The 24050-nt window shown below is 44.8% G+C and overlaps 1 protein-coding gene and 1 long non-coding RNA gene across 2 annotated transcripts; one reads left to right on the forward strand and one right to left on the reverse strand.

Annotated features, from left to right (window-relative positions):
* The first annotated feature begins 310 nt into the window (after positions 1 to 310).
* Positions 311 to 20210, forward strand: COMMD5 (COMM domain containing 5). Its single transcript, XM_077308933.1, has 7 exons — positions 311 to 553; positions 2685 to 2845; positions 4760 to 4788; positions 8153 to 8203; positions 14128 to 14223; positions 17176 to 17251; positions 19904 to 20210. Exons 1-7 carry the CDS (start codon positions 382 to 384, stop codon positions 20003 to 20005), a joined length of 687 nt encoding a protein of 228 aa, XP_077165048.1. The 5' UTR covers positions 311 to 381; the 3' UTR covers positions 20006 to 20210.
* Positions 17133 to 23920, reverse strand: LOC143823078 (uncharacterized). The gene is made up of 3 exons (XR_013226374.1): positions 23310 to 23920; positions 22004 to 22156; positions 17133 to 17267 (listed from the first exon to the last, which is right to left on the reverse strand). It is a non-coding gene; the product is annotated as an uncharacterized LOC143823078 (long non-coding RNA).
* Positions 23921 to 24050: the final 130 nt, after the last annotated feature.

Here is a 24050-nt window from a genome sequence, read left to right on the forward strand (position 1 = left end):
CATGAGCAGGGAACATCTTCCACAGCTGCCACAACGAGCTCTTCCTCGCTCTTGAGAAGCATAGCGGTAAAGAGCAGCAACCTAATTTGGAGAACCGGGTTTGATTCCTGGCTCCTCCACATGCAGCCAGCTGCGTAACCTTGGGTCATTCAAAGCTCTCTTAAGCCTCTTCTCGCAGAGCAGTTCTGTCAGGGCTCGCTCAGCCCCTCCTACCCCACCGGGTGTCTGTTGTGGGGAGTGGAAGGGAAAGCGATTGTAAGCCGCTTTGGGAGTCTTCCGGACCGTTGAAAAGCGGGACACAAAACCCCGGGTCGCGCTTGTGCCTTTTGGGCGCGAGGGGGCGCGGAGAGGAAGGAGCAGCGGCGGAAACCTCTTGCCGCGATGGCCGCCGCGGGCCGGGCGCCGTCGCTCCCCTACTCGCACGCGGGGGCAGCCGGGGAGAGCAGCCTGAGCAGAGTCAGCTTCCTGGGGGCTCGCTTGCCCCCGGAGGTGGAGGCGATGGCCAGGAGCGTCCGGGATCTGAGCAAAGAAGCCTTCCGGAAACTGCTGAAAGGTACCCGGGGCTGGCAGGGAGGGGCTTGCGGAGGACCGTCTGGCTGCGGACCCCGGCACGACGCCTCGGGAGTAAGCTCTGGGGAGTGCCTCCTGCAGGTACGTGCATTGGGTGGCCACCCCACCCCACCTCCTTCAGTAAACAGCCGCCCTCCAGATGCCCATGGATTACAATTCCCATGAGCCCCTGCCAGCGTTCGCTGGCAGGGGCTCATGGGAATTGTAGTCCATGGGCATCTGGAGGGCCGCAGTTTGACTACCCCTGAGGGTCCTCAAGGCTTTGCTTGGCTGGCTGAAGGTCCCATGAAACCTCTGGAAGACTGTAAGCCGCTTTGGGACTCCTTCAGATAGTGAAGAGTAGGGTATAAAACAGCTCTTGTTTCATACTAGCTTTATCCTCTTACCATTGTTTGAATCCCACCCTCCTCCTGATGTCTGAACAGAAGTCTTTAAAGTTGCTTCCAAAGACAGGATGATGGAATAAAATTCCCATTAATTGGTTGTTATATATGCGTGTTCTATGGCAGGGGTAGTCAACCTGTGGTCCTCCAGATGTCCATGGAGTGTCATGGGAATTGTAGTCCATGGACATCTGGAGGACCACAGGTTGACTACCCCTGTTCTATGGCATGTGTGTAGCATAGCCAAGAGATCCTAGGATTGCCTGGCAGTCAGGCAAGAGATGTCTGAAGTTGGGTTACCATTGCTTGCCTCCATGTCATGGTCCTAGTGTTCCTTGGAGGTCTCCCATCCAAATACTAGCCAAGACCAACCATGCTTAGCTTCTGAGATCTGATGGGATTGGGCATGCCCAGGCTATCCAGGTCTGTTATGTACTTGTATAGGGAGGGACCAGGCTGATGGCGCCATCTGGGTTGGAATTGTTGGAGAGCATGTGAATAGCCAAATAGCTTATTGTGGTTTCAAATACAACAGGGGCTAGCCTTTCTTCCCCCCGCCCCGGGCAGGTCTGCTGAGACCTACCCCTAGGGGGGTAGCGCTGTCTGGGACTTGCCTCCTCCCCCCTCCCCTCCTGCCTCAGGCAGGCCCGCTGAGGCCTGGATTGGCCACGGTGGGTTTTCCCAGGGTGGGGAGAGCGCTGGCAGGGACTCGCTTCTTTCCTTCCTGCCAAGGCCTGGAGAGGTCATGATGGGCCTTTTTGGGGTGGGGGAAGACTGGCACGGGTCACAACCTTTCCCACATGCACACATGCCAGCAAGGCCTGGGCTCAGCTTCCTTCCCTCCCAGGCCCCTGTCCTGGCTGCCATCCCAGGCACCTCCCAGCTCACACTCCCTGGATGCCTTCGCTCTTACAGGCAGTTGAGTGGAGGGGGATGTGGCCAGGGGTGGGACAGCTTATCTGATTGGCCGTTCATTGGACGGACAGCCAGTCTGGGATGTGATGAGTCCCAACTCCTCCCACCATCCCTGTCCGTTTTTATTTATGGTACAGACAGATGGCGGTGAGAATCTGTATGTACCACCCAGTGACTGTTGTGCATATGCTTGCAGTCAGGGCATTTGCATTAGCAAATCAATTCCTCTATAGAAGGATCTCATAGTTTCCCTATAAAGAGAAGGAAAATAGATGGCCAAGTGGAGTGATGAGGGAGCCTAGGCGATCAACTGAGGGATACATACATGTAAGAGAGTGAGAGAAGCAGAGGGAATGATAAAGAGTAACAGAAGGGGGTGCTGCTCAGCAGACTGGGATCATTTGGAAAGTTTCAAGACTGCTGAGAGGATGTTCACTAACCGTTTTACCAGTTGAATACCACAGAATACTGGAGGGGATTAGGTAAGCACCCTGTTGAATACAAAAATCATATCCTTAGGATCCCAATTGAGCCATGCAATACACTCGATCAGGGGTAGTCAACCTGTGGTCCTCCAAATGTACATGGACTACAATTCCCATGAGCCTCTGCCAACAAATGCTGGCAGGGGCTCATGGGGATTGTAGCCCATGAACATCTGGAGGACCACAGGTTGACTACCCCTGCACTAGATGCTGCCTTTCCACAATCTCCATGTTTATGCGAAGGAAAAATGTATGGCAAGGATGATGGAATGCATACTTGCTTATGGAATCATCTTCATTGGTTGGTTGTTGTTTTTTTTCCCCCAAACAGTCACCATCAGTGCATTAGAAGGAAGAGACTGCAGGGAGTCTGTGGAAAGGATTGCTGAGAGCACCGGTCTCTCGGACGAGCAGCTCGCGGTCCTCATCTCCGGCCTGTACACCCTCCTCAGAGAGGCCTTGAGGCTTCCAGCTTCTTCTTTGAAAGAAGACGTAAGTAGGCAGCTTGCATGTTCCACAGGAAGGGAGAGCCAAACGACATGTTACCTTTTTCATGTGTTTTCCTGGCAACGACTGTGGGGAACTGCTTCTTTTAAAAAAAAGGATTCAAATAGGCTTAGACCAGCATTGTGTGGAGAGGGAGGGCATCGTTGTCAGTCTTCATTGTCATAGCAGGGACGTTTACATGCTAACATCTCACAGACACGCCATTCAACAGGTGTCATTATAAAATTATTTTATTTATTATTTATTATATTTATATACTGCCGTCCCCGGAGGCTCAGGGCGGTTTACATAAGAACAAAGAACAATACATAAAATGGTCTATAAAAACATGTGAATAACCTTACAATAATAATAACTAATAGTTGTAACCATATAACAATGTAACAGTATAAACAATATAAACAATACAACAGTGCAACGATACAAACAGGTCCAGAGCATATTGGTGGAATTCTGAGAGGGGGCGGGGGGGGGGGGGAGCAGGGCCCCTTCAGTCGCTGTTGATTACATCTGGTCTCAACCAAATGCCCGGCGGAAGAGCTCCTTTTTGCAGGCCCTGCAGAACTGTTTAAGCTCCGTCATGGCCCTGATCTCCTCCGGGAGCTTTCACCATTATGTCAATGGTGGTCAGTTAGTTGCCCTAGCACTAAAGGCTTCTAAGTTCATTTCCCCATGGTTAAATATTAGGAAAAGGTTTGTTTCTAGTGTGGCTGAGGAATCCTCATTGTAGCCTATGCATAATTTCTTCTTTCATTTTATTTTAGTTCACCTTGTGATAGTAACCTTTTAGCTATGTTCATATATTTTTAACTGATTTCTTTTTCATTATTTATTATAAAAAAGTGAGACCGTGGTTATTTATTACCTAGTGTGATGTGATGTGTATTTTATGCTTTTGTTTATTTGTTTCCTTGTTATGGGCTTGATTGACAACTCTTATTAAAAAGAATCAATTTTCCATAGTAAACATTAGTAGCATTTCTGTTTTATTTGTAAAACATTTGCCTGATTAATCAGGGATGTGTTCTTGGTCCATCATAAGGTGTTTAATCTATTCCCTGGATTAAGGGTGTCATCCTAAACAGAGTTAACACCCTTCTAAACTCTTTGACTTAAATGGATTTAGAATGGTGCAGCTCTGCCTAGGATTGCATTATAAAGACTTCATCCCTGCTAAAGGCACCTCTGTGTTTTTGGAGGACAAGTAAAACCCTTCTGCTCATGGCTGAAAGTATTGGATCAGTGCTCTCCACACCAAGGAGACAGTCTAGCATTTGCAAGCAAACAGCCCCATCCTCCTGAGAAAAGCATTCCCTGTATTTTGCCAATAGATCCAGGTGGTGCTCATGGAAATAAATCTGATGCCAGAAGGTACCCTGTGGTTCCAGTAGTCCCTGCCTCCTCACAAGAGGGAGGCAATTCCTGTAAGCCTCTCTCAGTCCAGTTTTCAGCTTCCTGGAAAGTTAGGTGATCCGGCTCTAATTGTTTGTCTTCCATACTAATGATAGAACTCCATAGGATTTTTAAAAATCAGATTAATTTTAGGATGTTTTATTCCCTAGTGTTTTTAGATGGTTTTATATTGTTAATTATTGATTTTATGAAGTGGTTGGCTTGTCTGCACAGAAGAATTCTTCAGCAGGTCCCTTCAGCAGAGTGTGACTTTTTTGTGCCTCCCAGGCAGCTTGAAATGCCCCCAGAATCCTGGCTTTTACAAGGCATTTCTTGGGAGGAGGATCATGCTGTACAGGCTGAAGTCTTCCTTGCAGAAATGTTCATTTGGCTCCAAGCGATTGCATGTGTGTGTTACAAACTGTCTTAAGGACACTTGAGTGAAAAGGCAGTCTAAGAATGTGTTACATCTTGCCAGAACTGCAGAAAACTCTTTTTTGTTGACAGGTTTTTAAAGAAGATCTGAAGGAGCTGAGGTAGGTCTTTTTACTATTATTACTATTTCAGTCAATTGAATCCTTGAATTCCTGTGTAAGATGCCCCTGTAATGGAAGCCAGGGGCCCTGGAGAACCACTGGTAGTTGGAATAGACAGTACCAATCTTTATAGACCAAGAGTTCAACTTGGTAGAAGGCAGGTTCAGAATACAAAGAGATTGAAGCTCTTCCCCTGAGTAACACATGTTAATTGGGGTGTATGTAATAGGCCTATGAGATAAACTTGAATATTTTAACCATTTTCTCTTTGCAGCCAGGAACCATGTTCAGTCCTCCACGACCAACTGCTCCAATTTATTACATCTGGAAACCAAGTCAACATGAGAGCAGTTAATCACCCAATATTACAATATCTAGTGACCTCATTTATTTCTCCATCTTGAGATCTGCCTCCTGGTTTTGATTGAGGGTGGGTGAAAGCAGTAGTACACCCCCACTTTTACGTAATTCTTATGGCCCAGTCTCTCCACCCATAGCAATGTTGTGGCAGAGTTTCTCCAGGCATCTATTCAGGAACCAGATGGTGACTTGAGCGGTCAATAATAGTCTATACACCATCAGTTGCTGCTGCTTTAAGTAGTATTTTCACTTCTGCAGCTAGTAGGAGGTAAAGCTAGTAGGAGGTAAAAAGGTAAAGGTATCCCCTATGCAAGCACCAAGTCATGTCTGACCCTTGGGGTGATGCCCTCTAGTGTTTTCATGGCAGACTCAATATGGGGTGGATTGCCATTCCTTTCCCCATTAACCCCCCCAAACAAGCTGGGTACTCATTTTACCAACCTTGGAAGGATGGAAGGCTGAGTCAACCTTGAGCCAGCTGCTGGGATTGAACTCTCAGCCTCATGGGCAGAGCTTTCAGACTGCATGTCTGCTGCCTTACCACTCTGCGCCACAAGAGGCTCTTGTGAAAGATCAAAAAGTAGAGGCCACGGATATGGATAATTTGATATTACAATAAATCCCAGATGAATTCATAGCAGACACTAAAGGTGATTCCCCCTCTAATAATAGGAAGGAGAATCTGCATATACTGCCTGCTAATTTTTAGTGCAGTATTACCTTGCCAGACCTTAGCAAAAAAACAAGAGTCCGGTAGCACCTTGAAGGCTAACAAAATTTATGGCAGGGGTTGAGCTTTGGTGAGTCATTGTGAACTCATTGTGACTCAAGAAAACTCATATCCTTCCACAAATAGTTTTTTAGTGATTCTACGACTCTTGCTCTTTTCTGCTGCTACAAACAGACTTAAAAAGCTACCCATCTTGATTTCTCTTGCCAGACCTTCTTGGCGATTTGTTTCTACATAACTGTTCTGCGGATCTGCAGAGTGCAGAAATAGCTTAACAGAAGCCTGCCACGCAAAGATGACTGGTAGTCATTAGCGGCCACACACACACAGACGTATCTTCTTGGCTTTTGTAACATGAGCATAACTGTAGCCCCATTTGGATGTAATCCCCCTGCAATGCTTTGCTAATGAGGTCTCAGGAAACCAGTTGTATAATGCTGCCATTTGATTCAGTGCTGACAACAAAGACCATCTTTAATAGGACAGTGACATCATCATCATTATTATTGTTATTTGGATTTATTACCACTCTCAGCAAAAGCCGGCTGATAGCAGGTTACAAGATAAAATAGTAAAAATACAATCCCCTAAAAACCCCGTCATGTATCACAGCATCTTCTTTTACCACAAGTGCCTGAGTATCCATTGTTCCCTTTTGGATAACAAGACAATCAGTGGTTTAGAGAAACAGACGTCATCCCACTTTAAAGTGTTTCCGTTGTTTTTCAAAGGCCACTGATGTAACGCTAGACTAGAGCAATGCGCCTGTATTGTTTGGGTGTGATTGCCTGTTCTAGTTAACAGGCAAAACGTGACAGCCCTGACATGGAATCAGTTGAAATCTCCACCAGGTGGCTCAAAAGCGGAAGCTCGGGATGAAATTGGAGGCACCACAAGCTTCTGTTTAAAGCCGCCTATTACAGCATTGTGACACAGCAAAATGCACAGGGCCAGAGGCCTCCAGGCAAAGAACAGGCTTGTTTGTTTCTTAATATGTCTGTTGAAGTTTCACCCCCCCCCCCGCCCAAGTTTTATTTTATTATATATTTGTAGGCCTCCATTCCCAACCTGCCATCTTGCGACGGCTAACAATAAAATATACAATAAAATCACACAAAACAAAATTACAATCTACAACCTCTCCAGAAACCTACCTCCCCCCCCCCCCAGTCTGCCAACCCGCCAAATAAATCCTAAATCAAATCCCAGGTCCCCATAGGTAATGTTACAAGCAAGCAACCCCAGAGAATGGGCAAGATCTTTGTCAGTCTGACCGCAACTAAAGACCTGACTGAATACCTCTGGAATAGATTTCTGTAAAGATTTCTGTAAAGATTTGCGGGTGCAAATCTTTTGGTCATTCCCGACCCCAGCGAAGCATGCCTGGCCTCGACCAAGTTTTCAGGTCAAAGCCAAAGGAAGACCTGCATAGAGCAAGTTGCAGAGATCCAGCCTGGAGATGACGTCGCATGGATCACTGTGGCCAGATATTACGGGGACAGATAAGGCATTAGTAGCCTTGCTTGGCATAGTTTGAAAAATGCCACCTGGGCTACTCTGGTGACCTAAGCCTCCATTGTAAGGGAAGCATGAAGGGTCACACTCAGATTCCTGGCAGAGTGCAAGGTGTTCAGTTGCTCTCTGTCCAGGATGGGCAAGTGTGCTTCCTGAACCGACTATTTCCTACCGAACCACAGAACCTCCATCTTGGAAGGGTTGAGTTTCAGCCAGCTTTGCCTGAGCAATACCATCACTGCTTCCTAACAATTTGGGAAATGTTTCTGGGGGGGGGGATTCATCAAGAGAGAGAGCTGGGTGTCATCAGTGTACCAATGAAACCCGGTCCACAACTCTAGACCAGCTGACCCACGGGGTGCATAAAGATGTTAAACAATATGGGGGAGAGTATTGCTCCTTGTGTAACCCTACAAGGAAGTTGGTAGCTATGCAATAACGTCTTCCTCACTGCAACCCACTGTGTCCACTATTGGAAGAAGGCGACCAGCCATTAATGGGCTATCCCCTGAATTACAGCCCCAGTCAGGCAGTGCAGCAATAGTTCGTGGTCGATATCAGACGCCACCAATAGATCTAATAACACGAAGAGTGCCAAACCGTCTCTGTCCAGCTGGTGCCGGAGGTCGTCTATGGTTCCTTTATGCATAGGAAACATCATATTGTGCATGTTGCTGTCTGTGTTCAGTTGTTAAATGGAATGTTTTTTATTTGCAAACTGTTGTTGGGTGCCTCAGTCTGTACTCTTCTCTTTTGCAGGATCCCGGAAGAACTCATCGGGGATTTAGCCACTGTAGCCTTTGGAAATAGGTTGGTGAACTTTATGTGTTAATTGTGCTCTCCTCCTTTAGAGTGGCATCATTCCCCGAGACATATTTTATTCAGCAGAGCCTCAAAGATAAGCGGGGAAATATTCCAGCTCAATGCAGAAAAAATGATATGCATTAGTATCCCAACCTCATAACTATTCCACCTTCATATAGTCCTCGATATCACAGCATAAACTGGGCAGATAAGAGTTTTTCTTAAAGGAATTGTTAGGCATGGGCAAGGGTCCCTTATGGCCTGGAACTGACATACCTTAAGGACACTTTCTGCCGTATTAAACTACCTACACAGGGCTGTCTTCTAAGGCCCTGCTTCAATTGCCCCTTTAGAATCATAGAACCATAGAGTTGGAAGGGACCATGCAGGCCATCTAGTCCTACCCCCTGCTCTACGCAGGATCAGCCCTAAGCATCCTAAAGCATCCAAGAAAAGTGTGTATCCAACCTTTGCTTGAAGACTGCCAGTGAGGGGGAGCTCACCACCTCCTTAGGCAGCCTATTCCACTGCTGAACTACTTTCCCTGATATCTAGCCTATATCATTGTACTTGTAGTTTAAACCCATTACTTTCTTCTGAAGGTAGACAGGTGGTGACCCAAGAAAGGGTTTTCTCTATTGTTCCTCTCCCTCTATTGTTGTCTTCCACCAGTGGGCAAACACTTTTTTTATTTCATTTGGTGTATCTCCAATAGCAATTATTCTCTCCCCCACTCCCCATTTGTTATATGTGATTTTTATTGAATTATTTTATAATTTTAAATGTTTTTGTGTTCACTGACAACAGGACCCTGATGGAATGGAAAGGCAGCATAAAAATGGTTTAAATGAGATAAATACTAACTGCTAGGCTGTGTGACTCTACGCATGGCCTGCACCCATTCCCCCCCCAGTATATTTTGGCACAGTGTTTTTGTTAGATGTGAAGGATGTAGCCTTACATTTTAAACAAAATTAAGTTTCTGGTCTTCATTGCTGCAGAAGGCAAACTCAAAGACCTGATTGGAGAAAATTAGGAAAAATTGCAGCTTTTGTCAATAGAAGATGGTGATGACAATTTCAGCCTTCTTCTGCAGACTTTGTTGCTAGCCTTGGGGAGGGCTTCTCAAGGCATCTTGGAAGCTTTAGAATCAATTTTTACTGTAAAATCCCTTTTGGAATTCAAACCCAGTGTCCAGTGTTGGGTGAAGTATCCTGCAGAAGGGCTCCTGTTGAGCTTCATTTATTTCATCTTAGATTAATGTGCTGCATTAAATCCAGGTAGCTAGATTTATTTTTCAATGATATATTTTTTAACTTTCTCATTCCTTCAAGGAGCTCAGGAGCCTTTAGAACAGGGGTAGTCGAACTGCGGCCCTCCAGATGTCCATGGACTACAATTACCATGAGCCCCTGACAGCATTCACTGGCAGGGGCTCATGAGAATTGTAGTCCATGGACATCTGGAGGGCCGCAGTTTGACCACCCCTGCTCTAGAGCCAAATAAACATGAGATTAAGTCAGCTTCTACCAAGCCAGGCCATGGGACAGCCTTTTGAGGCAGTTTGGAAATCCAGAGAAGCCACAGCTTTGATCATCTTCCAGGGCTGAATAATGACCTCCTCAAGGCTGTCACTTCCCAGGGTTACGCCCAACCTAAACGACCTACATTTTAGGCTGAGGAAGATAGCTGGTATTTTCTGTACTCTTAGGTGTGTCTGTACAGTCCAAGGGGAGGCCACACCTTGAAAGAGAAATGAAACCTGAATTTCAATTTCAATCAAGAACAAACCATATTTTTGTCCATGCCCACCCCCACAGCAGTATCCTTCCTGTCCGTTCCCTCAATATCAGAAGAAACATCAAGCTCCACACCCCAAGGGCCAACAATATCCTCAGTGGGATCAGCCTCCACGACAACAACAGAGCCAGAATAGGTTCTGACAGTTACCATGCCAACCCACCCACCAGGTGGATTTTGATAACTGTTAGGCTCATTTTGCCTCATTTTGGTCCTTTATCACCCAGGACTCTTGGGTCTGATCCATAGTCTCCCAGGGTTACTGTTTGGAGTTTTTTGTTCCCACCTTGTTATCCAGGTTCACAGGCACATGCTAATACCTTTCCAGAATTGGATTCCCAGATCCTTGATCTTAGACATAATACTCATTGCTGCCCAGGGGCTCCTGGGAATTGTAGTCCATGGACATCTGGAGAGCCGCAGTTTGACTACCCCTGAACTAGCCCGTCGGAATCTCCGTCCACCATCATTTGCAGACCATGGGGCAGGGAGGGGAGTGGCAATCCTGATCCATGATAACATCTCCTTCAGCGCTCTCTCTGCACCAACAACCCCAGGAATTGAATGTGTTGGTCTTTTTAGCATTTCTTGCTAGCCTAAGCTCATATTGAGCTTTTCTAACACTCCCCCTACAATTATTGGTTATTTGTTTATACTCATCCGTGGTAATAAGGCCTTCCTTCCATTTCCTAAATGACTCTTTTTTATTCCTCAAATCTTTTGACAACTGCTTATGGAGCCAACTTGGCTTCCTTAGGCTCCTTCCATCTTTTCTTCACATGGGAATTGTTTGTGATTGAGCCTTCAGTATTTCACTTTAAGAAGCTCCCAGCCCTCTTGGACTCCCATCTCTTTAAGTTTTTCTGACCACAGGACTCTACGCAGCATACCGTTAAGTCTCTGAAAATTTGCTTTCCTGAAGTCCAGGCTATACATCCGACTACGTAAAGGTTTTCTCTTTCCGACAACTGAAAATTCCAAAAGCACATGGTCACTGCTACCAAGTGTGCCCACTACTTCCACCTCATCTACCAGTTCTTCCCTATTGATGAGAATCAAGTCTAAAATAGCAGAGCCCCTGGTTCCCCTCTCTACTTTCTGGGAAATGAAGCTGTTGGCAAGACAAGTTAAGAATTTAACAGAGTTTGCATTTTTAGCAGAGTTGGTCTTCCAACAGATATCTGGGTAATTGAAGTCACCCATGACCACTGTTTCACCCTTTTTTGAAAATTGTGTAATTTGGTCTAGCAGTATCTCATTCAAGTCCTCTGATTGGCTTGGTGGTCTATAGCAGACCCCCCACAATAATACCACTCTCATTTCCTACTCTTTTTATATTTACCCAAATACACTCAACTGAACTTTCATGCTCGGGTACCTGTATTTCTTTACAAGTATAAAGATTCCTAACATATATTGCTACACCTCCCCCCTTCTTTTCTTGTCTGTCCCTTCTGAATAGATTGTACCCCTCAATTCTAGTATCCCATTTGTGAGTATTATCCCACCAGGTTTCTGTGATTCCTATTAGGTTATAGTCCCCTTCCTCTATTACGACTACTAGTTCCTCCTGCTTGTTTCCCATACTCTGTGCATTAGTGTAGAGACATCATTAGATGTCTCTATGACAGTTGGTGTGACAGCTTGATTGCAGCCAAAGCTCAGGTAATGGGCTTCAGCTGTTTACATTTAACTCTTACTCCATTCAGCGGGAGACTATTAGCAAAAATGGATTTTACTGTGGCTGCTTGTAGGTCCTCATAATGCAACAGACTAGATCTATACAATGCAGGTTACTGCCTGGGAGTTACAATTTTTGTCTGTACTGGTTAGCATTTGAAAGGTATTAAATCTTTTCAGATGAAATCTGCTATGACAAAGCAACTGAAATAAAAAAGTAAACTTTTATATGCACCTTAGAATTTTTTGGTTGCTTTTTCCAGCTACGCCACAGTGTTTTTTTCTTAGACTGATGTTGTTTTCCCATTTCCTGTGGCTGCCTAGAATCATTTACTTGTTTAAACAATCAGCATATATTTCCCATTTTTCATTTCTAAGAACAATTTCCACGAAGGGGAGTTTGTGATATCCCAGACACCAGCCAGTCAACATTATACACAGCTGAAGGTTTGTTTAGCAGGACCACTTCCCTGAACTCAGTTCTTGAAATAATGAGGAGCATTTGACAAGAACACAATAAGTGTGCAGCTAGAATGCAAGTGACTCCTCCATATACATATGCTTGTACGTACTTTGGTGCAAATGGTGTGCTTTTCCTTGTAAATATCTTTATTATATTTAACGAGTTCCATTCCTGCTGCCAAACAGAATACATAAGAAGACTCTGACGCTTTCCTGTGTTAAATTAGGTAAATGCTAGAAAAGAGATCTTGTGTGTTACATAAGGAACTTAAATCTCTCAGTACTTGTAACAGGATGACATTGGGTTGTGTGCCACGGGCTGAGATGCTGGTGTTGTTTGGAAATTAACTGGATGCTGACAATTTAGGCGATGACTCTGACAATATTTTCCCCCTCCGTTCTCTTGTTAAAGAGATGCATGCAAAACAACATTTAAAAATAACCTGAAGTGGCTTTTGTTAATGTTTAACTCAGTACTGGAAAAGGTGAGTTGGATCCAGTTCAGATTTTTTGTTTGATTTCAGCCAAGCCATCTCCTTCCTACATCCCCAATTTCATGTAGGTTTTGTCCATGTCACCATTATTCCCAGAGTAGTATTTTCAGTGCTCAAAGCAGCTTTTCCAGAAGTGCTAAAAATGCTTGCATTTATAATACACATTAAAGGAACCTGTTTTTAATAAAAGGTTTCCCAGTGATCTCTAACACAGATCTTAAAACACTTACAACTCACTCTTTCTTTCTTTCTTTCTTTCTTTCTTTCTTTCTTTCTTTCTTTCTTTCTTTCTTTCTTTCTTTTTTTTTTTGTTGCAAGAAAAAGATAGGTAGATTTATAGGTGCTGGTATTAATGTCTATAACGTGCTGATTTCTACCTATTTTCCATTGGACTTGGGAGAGCTCCCCCTCCAAAGTACTTAGTACTGGTACCACAACAACAAAAAGCCCTGGCTATAACAGTTAAATAATCGGCACTCCCCAGAACACAGAAAAGAGCCTTCAGTATTTCACTTTCAAGAAACTCCCAGCCTTCTTGGACTCCCATCTCTTTTAGTATTTCTGACCACGGAACTCTACCCAAATACTTGGATGTGCAATAGCACATCCAAGAAAAGATGGTTATATAACCATTACAGATCCAACCCTATGATTTCACAGGGAGATTTTCACCTTTTTTGTTGTTCCCTGCCTGGAATAGTTTTAGATAGAGCAGGCTAAAAAATGACAGAGATAGTACCATGTATCCAAAGTCTCCACAGACTTTGCAGAGCAGGGCTTTCCCATTTCCTGCCATGGGCTATTCAGCCCCCTCAAAGTTTGTTTGGTTAGAGAGAAAAAGTAAATTCCTGCTAGGGAGGTGAATTAGTAAAAAAAATCTCTATCCGCTCTTCCACAAATGGAAATGTCATTGTGTTGGGGGCACTATGTGGCTTGGACATCTGCTAAGGATACTTGGTTTGTTACTTGTTCGTTTGAAATCTTGCTTCTCTTCTATTAGACAACTTCTGGCAAGGTAACCAAGAAGTGGTTTTTCAAATAAGTTTTTTAAAAGAACTGTAGCAACCAACTGCTTAAAACCAGCATTTCAGTGAGTAAACACACAGCAGGAATAATAAGGGCCCTGAAATCAGCAATGAAAATGTGTCACCATAGCAGCAGCATTAATCTCAATAAAGCCTGTTTCAAATGCTGGTGACACCTGCAAGTTCAAGGAAGGAGAATGTCGGTGCATTCCGTGGGCATGGTCAGTCCTTCTACCACTGCCATGTAGGATCACGTGTCTGCCCTTCATGTTAGAGATGGCAAGGTAAGATTGAAGCAAGTGATTCCCCCAATAACAACCATAGCCTTTCCAACTGGAGATAGCTAATTCTCTTATTGAAACCTTACTTTTCCATTGTTCATGCAAACTATCCTGTCTGCCCAGTTTATTACCACTGGGACTTGCCTTATATTTTTGTACTCTTTCTCACATTTTGTTTTCTCTATCAGGCGGCCCATTCTTGAAGCCACCATTCAGAGTCAAGCCAACAAGCTGCCTAGAATCAAAGATTTCAAGTGGAGAGTGGATGTGGCTATTTCTACTAGGTAAAGATGGTTGGGTGGGGCAGGGTAGAGGGGGTCCTCTGGTTAGGTCAATTGTGGCTGCCTCTTTTTGTTAAACGGAGATGGTTTTGTATACAACATTGGGTGATAAACTGGGACAGGAAGGAAGAAGAAAAGAGCTTTTATTTATTTATTTGTTTGTTTGTTGATGATTTGATTTGATTTCTATACTGCCCTTCCATATGGCTCAGGGCAGTTTACATACAACATGGGGGATACATGGGACGAATTAGTACATAACATAAATAGAACAACAAATACAACAGATCGTACTTGCTTTTTACTACAGACACCCTGTAAGGTACGTGGGGCTGAGGGATCTCTGAGAGAATTGTGACTCGTCCAAGGTCACTCAGCTGTCATTCCAGGCCCAGAACCCTCGTGGTACTCCCAGGGGCTGTAATTGCACTCTGTGCCGTGCCATTCCAGGCTCAGAGCAGTCTATCTGACCTTAATGGAAAAGCCATTCCACATTTTCTTTGCAACTGTTTTCCTAATGTAATGTATTTCAATGGTGCCCAAGCTCTAGCCCCCTCCCCCCAATATTACAATACCGTATTCCAGCGGTCCCCAACCCCTGGTCCCAGGACCAGTATTGCTCCAGGGATCTGTCGGTACTGGGCCGCAGCTCCTCCTTGTCCTCTTCCCCTGCTGCCACCGCGGGGGCTGCCCTGCCACTCTGGCGCTGGCTCACCCTTGGTGCTCTCCAGCAGCCGCCATGGCTGGGGCTCCCCCTTGGCATGGCACTGTACAGCTGCTGCTGGCAGCGCCCCCCAGCGGGCAGTGGAAAGTCTGGGGCACCGGCGGGAAAGCAAGCGGAGCAGGGGCTCAGGCAGTGGCCACGTCCCTCGGCAAAAGACTACCTCCCCCCAGGCCTCAGTAAAATTGTCAAGCGTTGATTGATCCCCGGTGATAAAAAGGTTGGGGATCACTACCCTATTCCATCATCCCTGATTACAGATAGCAGCTAATTGGAGGCAGGGGGGAGTTTGAGGAGGTGGTTGGGGGGGGGAAGGGATGTTTTGAGTTGCCACAAGCCAGCTGGCTAGGAGCAGCAGCATAGACATTTAATACATAAATAAAAATAGTTTGCTAGGCAGTAGGTCTGAGCTGCAGAAGCAGAGAGCCAATCTGCTGGTAGGAAGGGTGGCTGGAGCAGGCCAGCCTCTTGGCTTGCCCCTGCTGAGCAGTCTCTTCCCACAAGCAGTGTGAAAGGAGCTGGTTGCTTCTGTTGCCTGGGGTCAGCACTGACCAAACAAAATTCTGTGCTGAAAAGAGACAAAAGAATATATATACCTTTGTGACATGGATTCTGGGGCAGCCTGAGCTCCATTTTTGTATCCTCTCTTCTCTCATTTTCCATTCATCACAAAATTTCTCTGGGACTTCTTGTTTACCTTCTGGCATCAATCTCTGCTCATAGTGCCATCTTCACGTTTCACGTCTGCCAGTACCCAGCCTCTGCTTGGCAGGCAGAATTTGTGCCCACAGTGATTCATTTCCCATTCCACTGGTCACTGGCTGGAGAGCTGTATTAAAAAATCACAGTGCCAGTTTGATGACCTTTCAGCCCAGCCAAGAGGGGAAGAGGTCCTTGCAGAGAGACAGATGACTGTCTTCCATGACTGGCCTGCTACCTGTTACCCAAATCGTACTTACACGTGTTCTGAAACATGTGCATTTAATCCTTGGGGGAATCAGCTGAGCTGTGAGAGGTGGGGTTATGTAGCGTTAAAGGACTGATTTCACCTGTGTTTGAGGTCAATCATGCCCTTAAGAACTCAAGGCAGACATGTTGGTAAATGATAAGATAATAAGCATAGACTTTATTAGAAAGAAAATAATAAAAACATAAAAATAACTAATGCATCTAGCAAGCAGTCGTATAGGGAATAAATAAGAGTGGGGAAACGGAGGTTTGGTATATTTATCCTGGAGAGTGGAGAGTCAGAGGAAAGCAACACGAGCCAGCATGAAGGGAGGTTCCAATGGGTCCCAGGTTGGAAGGCACTCAGGGTGGCTGTGTGAAGCCACGGTTTATATGGGGTTTTGGAGAGGGGGCTGTGAGGCAAGCACACGATGGAATTTTCCTTGCATCAGGATGTTGGGCAATGCCCTGGCCGGGTCAGAAATGGCCATTAACGGGTCCAACAAAAGAGATCCATCATGTCTCAATAGGTCTAGCAGCTAGTATTTGGGGAAGAGATTTCCCCTGGCAGAGGGGCCAAGGATGAGTGATGTGCAAGACAAAGAAATTTCCTTAGGAGCCCCTGGGCAAACAGGATGGAGCCGGTCCACTTGATCAGCAATACGATGGAGTGGGGGGTAGGTGGATGGTGAGCAAGATTTGAGCCAGGAGGCACCTGGGTCAGGCAGGGGCTGCCATTCTAAGATGGAGTCTGGCCTGGCTTGGCAGATTTTAGCAGTGTCTTGGCTTTGGCTTAAGCTTAGACTGTTGAGGGGTGCTGCTGATTTTAGAAGACAGTGTGCCCATCTGTGAGGCAGGAGTTCTGCCATAGTTAACATACCCTAACAAGAAGTGGCAATACTAGTAATATTTCCAGAAATGAAGCAAGAAAAAAGAACAGTTATCCGCAGCTGGAGAAGCACCATTGCCTAAAATTAGGGAGAGATGTCACGGGAGGAAGGGATGGGTCATCTTAATGAGGTCACAGCAGTGTTATTGGATCAGTTTCTGATGTATAGAACTTCCATCGTGATGAGCCTGTGTGTCCATCAGGGTTCTCGGTGGGTTCACAGGAGTGAAACATCCTTGTTCTAAGCTGTTCAGGCCATTAGCAGCCGGTTTCTGCCAAGGCTGAAAAAAACGGGCAGATTTCTACTGGGTCTGTGAGAAATTTTAATGACCAGTTCTTCATGGGAGTCCAGGTATAAGACTACAAATCTAATGGCAGGACTATTAATCTTTTCCAGCTCCTTGGCTCGTGCTTTGCAGCCATCCATCTTGATGCAGATGGTGATTTCGGATGGGACAGCTCATCGCTTTGAAGTGAGTTCCCGTTCTTCTAAGTGGATACGAGGGAAGGGGCCAGTTTTAATTCTTTGTAGGATTCACGGCTACCAAAACTCCTACAGCTTTCAGAAATAATTTATTTTTGCCAGGTTCCTCTGTTCTCACTTCCTTGCTTTAATTAGCCATTTGCTGTAAGGCAGGGGTAGTCAAACTGCAGCCCTCCAGATGTCCATGGAACGCTGACAGGGGCTCATAGGAATTGTAGTCCATGGACATCTGGAGGGCTGCAATTTGACTACCCCTGCTCTAAGGCTTTTGGTGCACATCTCTCCCTATTAATCACCATTCCCCCCCCCCCAAAAAAAATGATTTGGAGCTGGATCTTGCAGGCTTATGTTTCCTTCAGTTTTCCCCTTATTTTTGACTGTGCCTTTGATCCCTGGTGCTTGTGCATGGGTGTGAACTGACTCCACAGACAGTAATGTACATGGAGCAGTACAACAGTCCTTTTGGTGATATTGGTCTGCAAGGGCCCTTTCAGCATAAACGTGTCATCACTTGATGGTACAGTTGTCAGGTAGCAAATATGTATTGTTTCATTGCACTGGGAATGCTTTTAGAAGGTGATTGGTGTTGCATAACTAGAAAGGTTGCTAGTACAATTCTCGCCTTAGTCCTTAACTCTCTAGTCTTTGACAAAGCTTTTCTCAGTCTCCTATCTACAATATGAGAATAAGAATACTGGCCTGCTTTGCAGGGTGGTTGTGGGGATTACTGCAGAAATGTAAGGGAAGCTTACCAGATTCTAAAAGTGTCATACTAAATGTTACTATTATTACCAAAAATTACTATTTATACCTTAAGTTAAATCTTTAACTTTCCCCAGAACTCATGCTGCGGAAAAATGCATAAGAACATACTGGGAAAAAGTCTGAAATGGTCAGACTTAAGATGGGTTGTTTTGAACTTTCAGTGTTTCTTTTAATAGCCGAGATGCTTGTCAGCAAGTAGGAAGAAACTTTCCATTTGTAGTTCCTGCTACCCCAAAGTTACATTGGGAGTGAGATTCCTGGCCTGACAGCCGCCCTAGTTGAGCAAGTTTTATGTAAACTGGTAACATAAACATGCAGATTATTTATGACCTTTGAGCCCATGATACACTTCTGTGGTGCTAAATAAGTCGCCCTTCCTGTGCTGATGTATGACTTAGAAAATTGGCACTGCATGCCTCATGCTTGCTGCTCTAGTCATTTTGGAGCCGCTACAGATAGATAGAAATTTTATTATGGTTTGCACCAGACATAAAACAGAGGAAATTATACAATGCATCCCAGATAAAACATGATGTTAAAATACAAATACATATATAGACCTACATATACATATACATTTATTATTATTATTATTATTAAAAGTAACTTTAAAACTTAATAAAATGTATAGCGGATTATTAAAACTAGAGCAGAAATCGCTTTGAGCCTGAAACAAGATCCTCATATTTCATTTTTCATGGCGGGCCCTACCAGCTCCACAAACTCTGCATACTATTGAACAAAATTTAGCGACAGGTTTAGTGATTTGGGGGGATTCATCAGACAGTGATTTATTGATAATGTCTGTGCTATGTGTTAGTTTGTCCTGACTTTTGCTTTACAAAGGGGTGGATCAACTCAGCTCGGGCCTCAGCATAGAAAGGACTGTACAGAAAAACGTGTTCAAGATCTTCTACCTGGCCAAAGCCACTACAGTTGTAGAGATTATGGGACCATTTAGGCTCCTGGAAGAGCTGCATGTCTGCTCAGACCTCCCCATAAATGGGGTCCATCCAGAGTTCCAGCAGTGGCTCCTACCCATTTAATGAGCCGGTGACAAGGGGTTCTCCCTGTGAGCAAACCCATAATTTAGTAATTGTGAGCAGGAAACCAGGTTGTTACAATGTAATTCTGCATTAATTTAATGGGCAACAGAAAAGATTATGCAATCTTCCAGGTGAAAAGCATTCCTCTGAACAGCAAGATGTATGTCACGTATTTTTTGTCATTTGGAAATCCAGCATGACCACCTTTGCATGTGGGAGCTGTGTTCTTAAAAAGCCTTACATTTAAAGTGTGCTGCAAGAGAGGCAGATTGTTACTTTGCAGTAGGAATCAGCCAGTAGCCAAAATGATATTCTTTAAACCGTTGTTTATAGCAGGCATGTAAGTCACTGACTGACACTTATCTCCAGATGATCAGGCATGGAACCATTTCAAAATCTGTATTCCTAAACATTTTGGCTCATTTGTTTTGTAGATTTATACATTCATTTATTTGATTTTTATTTTATTAATGTGAATAACCTTGAAAACCAGCTATTAAACCCATTTACATAAAAGCCCCAAGCACTTCACTTTTGAGTGGCCACAAGTTCTTATATTATGGTGGAGGGAGGAAAAAAGTCTCTTTTCACTTTTCCATCCCAAGAATCCTATAACGTTCTGTCATGTCCTTCAAGCAACATGTAGTATTCCACTGCCGCTGTGGTTGGGGGATTGTCTGAGAACATACTGGGGGGGTTGTTTATTTTTAGAAGTTTCAAAGGTGGAGAAGAAATTAAATGATTACCAGTGGGAAGCTATTAGTTGTGGTTAACTTGGATGTCAATATATCATATCTTGTCCAACCCAATTTCATTTTTCCCTGTTCTAGGTACCCCTTGCAAAGTTTCAAGAACTAAGATACAGTGTTGCCTTGATCCTGAAGGATATGAATGACCTGGAGAAAAGGAGCATTCTAAAGATTCAGGACTGAACATTTTCTTTTAATTTATTGGTGCCCTGCAGAGATCAAGAAAGCCACACAAAACATGAAATCAGAAGTTTTTGTTTTGTATTATGCATATTATACTATGACCTTTTGGAAACCTGTTGTAAATTTTTTCCTATTTTATGCATTGAAATATGTCGTTGGGTTGTTTTTTTTCTCGTGATCCTACAAGTAAACAAAAATGGCATTATCCCTGTTGATGAGTGCTTCTGTGTGAGTCATCAAAACAATTTTATAAATAACCCTCCCTATAGATGCTAAGAAGCCCTTTCTGAATGAGCTATGATTCATCTCCCTAATTATTTTAGAGAGTTTGCAAATGATTTGCTTAGTCAATATACAGCATAAGGTGATGGGGGGGGGGGGAAGCAGATTATGGCCTTTCAAAGGACAAAAAGGGGAGGAAGGAAGGAAGCAGCACAAACGAAGAGGCATGTAATTCAGTTTGATCCATTTAAAAGCATGGAATTCATAGGGCCAAGTTTCTCATACTGTGACAATATATAGTGCGAACCTGGGGTTGAATGAGTTGTGATGTGGGGGACAGTATCAGCCCTGTGAGACCCTACAGGGCCATTGGTAACTACACACTTGCTCCTCCCCACTGCGACCTTCTCTTTTTGGTTCCAGAGAAAGGAGACTAGCCATTGATGGGCTATCCCTTGGATTCTGGCCCCAGCGAGGTGGTCAAATGCTGCCGTCAGATCTAACAGCACGTGAACAGCCAAACCACCTCTATCCAGCTACCCATTCTTAAGAATCTGAATGTCTGTCAGGAGCCACCCAGAACTTTTATTTTTTTTTAAAAAGCTGCTGTGTGTGTGAAATACAGCCAATAGCCAGCATCAAAGATGCACCACAGGGCTCTTTGCTGTATCTGCTGCCAGCAAAAATAGTTTATGAGGGATATTTCCTTTCTGATGGTATCTGTACACTGTTGGTAGCCATGATTCACTCGCTAATGTTTTCATTATGAGTTTGCTTCTGTGTAATTGTGCAATCATCATAGGTAACAGCTGCAGAACAGTTACAAGACCTCTGCAACCGAGTAACAAGACTCTTCCTTTCAGTTGCATGGGGTAGTAGAAAATGGGTAGAAATATAAGTGAATAAGAGGACTTATTTTCATGAATACAGGCCAGTGATTACCAGTGTGGAGCCCATTAATGTGTTTTCTGGCACCTACTTCCTCTCCAGTGCAAGAAGACAATCACGGCTTTCCTCCACATCACTGGAGCAAGATGTTATTCAGTGGCTTCAGATAAGACCAAGTTTCTAGAACTTGATAATAGCTTGTATTTAAAAACCTTCAGGAAGCTGTCATCACCACAGGGATATACTTGTCTCAAAACCTCATAACATTTTGTGGAATTTCCCAATGTTGTGTGATTGAATTAAGACCTCATGGCAGCCATTTTGAGATTGGTTTTTAACCATGGTAGCCATTTTGCTGTGGCCATTACCTGTCCTCAAACTTCCAAAAGCTCCTGACACAGACCACTAGTCTTGTCTCTGCTGATTGGCTCAAAATGTCTCACTATTAACTCCATTTATACCGCATTGTTCTCATCACAAGACACCCAAATAGACTTACATTATTCTCTCACCGTCCATTTTATCCTATCAACACCTGCCATGAACTAGATTAGGCTGAAAAAGTATGTCTGGCCCAGTGAATTTCCATGGCAGAGTAGGGATTAGAACTTGGGTCTCCCTGATCCAACTCCAATTCTTTGCCTCCTATACCATGCGAGCTGTATCAAGTAACAACAATCTTCTTATTCCGCTTTTAGCTTCAGCTTGCTATAACTGCCAGGAATTCACAACCCAGCTATTTTCTTTCCTTGGTCTTAGTGGCTTCTTGATCTACACAGGCCCTTGAGGTTTTACAAGAATATTTATAATTATGTGTGAAGTAGTTTGTGCCTCCCTACCCCCACCCCCCCACATCCACACACAAGCAATGAGAAGAACTGGATTTACCAGCTGAGACTCCTTGGCCCTTTTTCATCTTTGTCTAAACAAACAGTCTTCCTCCCAGCAACTCTTTCCAGTCCAAGGACACCTGTTGCTAGGCTCAATATTCCTCCATCCTAAATGGTGTTTCCCACTGTGAGAGGCAATGAAGTCTTTGATCTGTGAATGGAGATGCAGTTTCAGCAGTGACACATTTCTGTAGTTTATTTTGAAAACTAAACCTTAGCCTTCGAAAAGTGCCTCTCCTTAGTTGTCCGAGTCATTGTCTACCGAACTGCATTTAAAGGAATAGGACAACTTTGATGCAAGACATTGTATATGCACCCCTGCCATATAAATGCATTGGGTAGTTTAATCTATAGTATAATGTGCATGTAACAGTGAAGCCTTTGATAACTATTTAGCAGAGCTGAAATATTAACAAATAGTCAAACCTCAGATTCCAAACAGTCAGAATGTTTCTGAAATAGCTGCTGGGAGGAAAAAGAAAGTTGCTAGTTTGGCTGGGACAAAAACATCAGATATAACATTTCCTAAAGCAGGCACAGGGTTTTTCTTGGAAAAGACAGGATAAGGACAGAGGTGGTCCAAGGAAGCAGAGAAACTCAAAATGTTCAGTGCTCCCTAGAGCGGGGGTCCCCAACCCCCACGCCAAAGCGGCCGATTAGCTTGCGGCCCAGCAAGCTTCTTGCTGCGGATGGGGGGGAGAGGGAAGCATGCCAACAGCGCAAACACATATGCGCAGACCTGCCAATCAATCCCCTGGAATTCAGTTGTAGTTTACAAAAACACAAGGAGAAACCAAACTGCCGGTGTCAGTGATCAAAGGCTCTCACCTCACCACATGGGGGGGGGGGGCAGCCCTGTGCCCTAATGTCCCTGAGGATATCTTCATCGACTGCTGGATGATTTTTGTTTGCTTGTTGTTTGTTTGCTTGTTTTCACTTTCCTTCCTGTCATAGAATCATAGAGTTGGAAGGGTCATCTAATCCAGGGGTAGTCAACCTGTGGTCCTCCAGATGTTCATGGACTACAATACCCATAAGCCCCTGCCAGCATTTGCTGGCAGGGGCTCATGGGAACTGTAGTCCATGGACATCTGGAGGACCACAGGTTGACTATCCCTGAATGCAGGAAATTCACAACAGTCTTTCTGTGCCTCCTCCCTGTCTTTGGATACTTCCTCCAAGTTCAACTGGAAGTGCTCCTCATCCCTGTGCATCATGGCCTCTGCTACATTTCTGGTCTCTTGCTGGTCTTCTCTCCCTGGCTCCAGCAGCTCCCCCCCCCCCCCAACAAGTTCAGCACCAACCTGCCTTTGAGCCTGGTCCTCTCTTGCTGTAGGCATGTCTCAGCAGACAGTCCACCCAGTGGCATGGTGATGTTTGGCTCCTCCTCCACCACAGGTTCAGGGACCCCTAGGGAACACGTAGACATCCAACACGGGAGGGTGAATGGCAAAGCAGGAGAAGGTAAGTTTCAGTTCATGGGGTGGCATCACAAGGGTCCTGGCCCACTTCTCCAACCTGGTCTGTAGAAGCCAGTTCTGGCTGCATGGCATGAGACACACCAGAGGACATCTACACCGGAGATGGGTCTTCATAGAGATCCAGAGGTATGTCAGCACCTGTGTATGAAAGGGCACAACGTGGCTACATGTCAGGATCCATATGTGGTAGCACCTATCATTTCTTTTCTTTTTTTCAAATAAAGATTGGGCGGGCGGCGGGTGTCACCCAGGGCCAGAGGAGGTGGCCATCAACTCCACTCCACTCCCATTTTTCGTGTCATACACGGGTAGTCAAACTGCGGCCCTCCAGATGTCCATGGACTACAATTCCCATGAGCCCCTGCCAGCGTTCGCTGACAGGGGCTCATGGGAACTGTAGTCCATGGACATCTGGAGGGCAGCAGTTTGACTAACCCTGAGCTAGCACTTTCTCACTGGGCCGCACCTCTTGCGGCAGGACGAGCCGGGGAAGCTTCCAAGGTGACACGAAAGCAGAGCGGCCCGCTAACTCTTCTCTCTCTCTGGGACGACGGCGAACCAATG

The sequence above is a fragment of the Paroedura picta genome, chromosome 13 (genome assembly GCF_049243985.1).
Source record: "Paroedura picta isolate Pp20150507F chromosome 13, Ppicta_v3.0, whole genome shotgun sequence".
Classification (NCBI taxonomy): Eukaryota; Metazoa; Chordata; class Lepidosauria; order Squamata; family Gekkonidae; genus Paroedura; species Paroedura picta.

What these genes read in the sequence shown, in the direction of transcription:
- COMMD5 (XM_077308933.1), top strand. Translation starts at nt 382, where the DNA reads ATGGCCGCCGCGGGCCGGGCGCCGTCGCTCCCCTACTCGCACGCGGGG. An exon ending in CTTCTTCTTTGAAAGAAGAC is followed by an intron (nt 2,846 to 4,759) that starts GTAAGTAGGCAG and finishes TTTTGTTGACAG; the next exon opens with GTTTTTAAAGAAGATCTGAA. An exon ending in GATGTGGCTATTTCTACTAG is followed by an intron (nt 14,224 to 17,175) that starts GTAAAGATGGTT and finishes AATCTTTTCCAG; the next exon opens with CTCCTTGGCTCGTGCTTTGC.